This window comes from Mycetomoellerius zeteki, unplaced genomic scaffold, assembly GCF_001594055.1.
Source record: "Mycetomoellerius zeteki isolate Tzet28-1 unplaced genomic scaffold, Tzet1.0 scaffold437, whole genome shotgun sequence".
Classification (NCBI taxonomy): Eukaryota; Metazoa; Arthropoda; class Insecta; order Hymenoptera; family Formicidae; genus Mycetomoellerius; species Mycetomoellerius zeteki.
The window spans coordinates 579,359-583,164 of record NW_017257432.1 but is presented as its reverse complement, the minus strand read 5'-3'; the positions used below and the strand labels follow the sequence as shown (position 1 = coordinate 583,164).

The window sequence follows — 3,806 nt, the reverse complement described above, 5'->3', positions numbered from 1 at the left end:
GGTCCACCCGTGTACATAAGGATACCGCTATTACCGTCCCATAATCTACGTCAATTACCCTCGCCGATGAGTAGTATCGCGGAAATAGAACCTTAATTGTTAGTATGTGCTTATTTCTCCCAGTTATAACACTCGAAATTAATTTCAATGAGATAAACGTGCAATTTTGATAAACCCTTTGCAAATATAATTACATTACCGTCATAAAAAAATATTTCGCTATTTACAAAATCAAAATGGTTATCTTTTTTCAATATCTTTATTTATACAATTATCGCATTTAAATTATCGTAATTAAAATATATTGGAATTCATGTGCAATTTGTAAATCTAATTTATAAAGCGGATTGGAACAGGGAAAAGTATTGAAAAGGAACGAATTATATAAAAATTTGCCATTTATTGTATCTTATGACAATATCACAAGTGGAATATTATAAAAAATAACATAAGCTAACGTAGATGAACCAAGTGCACCTTTTCTAGAAATATTTCTTTCATATATATTGTTTCTTCCTGGAGGCTGTAATGGAATTTATGGGATTAGTCGATGTCACAGATATTATATACATGCATATTGATATATGTATAACCAAGAGGCTTAGCTATCGCAGTTGCACGTTGTCTGCTGGTTGCGTATGCTTTTTTTCTATTGATTATAAAAAATAGATGGTTACCTCAAAATTTTCTATTGATCAGAGGACTTGACAAATTGATCAGAAAATTTAACGAAATTCATTTAATAAAAAATTTAAAAAAAATTTGGAAAAATGGTATTGCTTACTAACATTGACTCTTATTTTTTTTGCTCTCTTTGATGGAAATCACATAACGCTGCGCTATACTCAATGGAGGTGAATAGCCGGTCTCGTAAGCAGCGTCCTCGAACAGGATCAGGTACTCTTCCGTGGCGGTACTTGGTTGACGTTGCACGACCGCCTTGTAAAAGCAAGTAGTTTGCGGGTAGAGCGCCATTACTGTGGATCCTTTCGGGAATAAGGCGTGCGGATCGGTCTCAGGATTGGCCCTCATCAGTGGCAGTGGTACCACTCGTCTCCGTGACAACGTGTGGCGGTCCTTTTGCTCCTCGTCAATATCGTCCACCTCGTATTTATTTGTCGCAGCATTAAATTGCACGACCTCCGCGAGTATCCAGTTCTCTCCTTCTTCGTTGCCTTTCACTAATGCGGCTACCATGTCGCCCATCTTCGCAATGTAGGTAGGCTCGGCGGGTATCGCGCCGCACAGTGGTGGTGGTTTGGCGCCCGGTGTCTTTCCCACGTAGAGGGGTAGGGTCTGCGCGGTGCTCAGCAGCATCTTCATCAGTGCCCCGCGTCTGATAGTCTCCTTATTGCCGGCTTGACGTGCTTGTATGCGTCGTTCGTTCCGTATCGTGCGTATCTCGTTAATCTTAGCAAGAGCCTTGCGCAGGATCTCTTCTTCCTGCTGGGTATCAGTCACCGCGGCATTGTACAAATTTTTTAACTTTTGCTGATAGTAAGGAGAGACTTTGTCGTCGGGTGTGACTTTCTCATGAGTCTTCATGATATTGTTTAGGTTGTGCTCGGAGCGGACTCGTTGATTCTCAATCTCGTGCACGAGATTGTAAATGTTCTTTAGGCGCTCCTGTATCTGAGTCGCCGCCGCGTCCGCCGTGAACGGCATTATGAGGAAGGATATGATAATTTCAGGAGGTCGTGTGTTAAATAAATAATAACTTAACGGAATATTCTATCGATCGTTTCCCTGTAATGAAAAAGTATAAAACGCTCGTTTTAGAAATATTCCATTAACGCACTTTTCTATTGATTTACAGTTAATTAAAAATTAAAAGCATGAATTTGGAAAATCATTTAATTTTACATTACTCGCGTGATTTTTATTAACGTAATTACTCGCGTGAGGAGGTATTTCTGACATACATTATATTTCAATCTTCACTGTTCTCTTTTATGATTTACAATTAAATAAAATTAATAATATTCTTTAGGTAATAACATAAATCCTTTAGATAAAAATAAATGCAAAAGAATTTTTTAAATTGTGAACATTTGCACTGAATATAACAATGTATATAAATAGCATTCATATATTTTGCGAATTTAAAGGCCGGAATGTTCTGAACACCCTACGAGAATGAAGGGATTAACATGTTTGACATTGGAAACATATTTACAAAATTTTCACAAAATAAATATTTAAAAAAAAATTTTAGGTTAAAAGTTATCGGTCTCGAACTTTTATTTCTTACACAGACGATACGCTTTATTCTAAGAATGCATTCCGTTTCACGCTATGATGCACATGATGTATTATTTTACCTTTTTTATTATTCGATGAACAAAACAATATTCCTCTACTCTCTAAAACTTTTAGAATGAATCTCGCTCTGAAGACTCATTTCAATCTTAAAGAAAATTGAAAATTGAGCCATTCGTTTTCAAAGGTGACTCGATTGTCATTCCTTAGGTCTAGTCTACAATCAATCGGGAGACGTTGTCGTATGTCGTGCCGTAAGAAATTAACCAATCATGATCGATTGTCTTTTTCATATTCAACTGTGATTGGCCAATTTTTTATCGGCACGACATACGAAAACGTCTCCAGACTGGTTGTAGACTAGGTCTTGGAGTGAGTTTCAATTCAAAGAATTTAAACAGTAAGATTCTATGTGTACATAGCAAAAAGTTACTCTGAATGTAATTAGTGATTCAATATTAGTGATTGTTCCAAAAATTTAATTTCTGTCGATTAAACGTTAATATCGGACATGCAATTGGGCGCATTATTCATTTCCAAACTCGTTTAGTGAATGATGTTACACCGGTTACGCGTACTACGTCCGCCAACAGCGCTCGTGCTAACATGGCCGGCGCAACACGATTAGATCAATAGTTTACCTGGTCGGGAATTGTCTCATATCCGGCTGAATGAAAGCTGGACGAGTCTCCGGAGAATGACGTTTCACTCAAACGTTTTAAGAGACACCAGTAGTTTGTACGCAGGACTTCCTAGCACCAAACTGTGAGAGACACCAAGCGTCTCGAGATACTATACGTTCGATCGTTCACGCGCATCTGCGCTACACTGCTTCTCCCACTACCTTCTAACAGCAGCTGATCAACAGTTTCTATCAAGGCGGTGCTGCCATCTCGTAGCAAACTCTGAAAACAGAGTACTAGTGATAGTTCTGATCGTCGCAGAGCTGGAGTCACTGGTATCCATTGCGTATCTCAAGGGTTGCTTTTAGCGGGATAGGATTGACTCAAAGCCACTTTTAATTTTTTAATAAATAAAATCTCAAAGTTACTCGACAAATTTATTAATCGTCAATGTATAGAATGTTTTTTACGTCAGCGAATAATATTAATATTACACGTTTATCATATTAATAAAATGGTAAATTGATATTCTTTGAAAAGACAATTAAAAATTATCTTTTTAGATGAAAAAAAAGCGTAAGTTCATAACTTTGCTTCAAATTTACTGAAATTTTGTTTTATCGAACATCTCAAGGAACACTCCAAGTCAAGAGAAAGTCAAAATGACGTACTTTCATGTCAGAATGATGATTTTTTTTGTTACAAAATTTGACTGCTTTAATAATCAAAATAAAATCATTTTGATGTCATTTTAATTTTTTATCGACTTTTATGTGTTCCTTGGGACAGTAATCTTTTCTTTTACATCAATCTTTGCTTTTACATTAAAGCATTGGAGATAATAATTTAACAAAGTGCGAATAAATATTGAAGTACCTCAACGTGCGTGAGAATACATATTAATATGTTACATAAATTATCGAA

General features: G+C 36.4%; 1 protein-coding gene across 1 annotated transcript; it reads right to left on the bottom strand.

The window, feature by feature from the left end:
• Window positions 1–451: 451 nt before the first annotated feature.
• Window positions 452–3,099, bottom strand: Sgf29 (SAGA-associated factor 29). The gene is made up of 2 exons (XM_018454554.1): window positions 2,901–3,099; window positions 452–1,746 (listed from the first exon to the last, which is right to left on the bottom strand). Exon 2 carries the CDS (start codon window positions 1,663–1,665, stop codon window positions 784–786), a length of 882 nt encoding a protein of 293 aa, XP_018310056.1. The 5' UTR covers window positions 1,666–1,746; window positions 2,901–3,099; the 3' UTR covers window positions 452–783.
• Window positions 3,100–3,806: the final 707 nt, after the last annotated feature.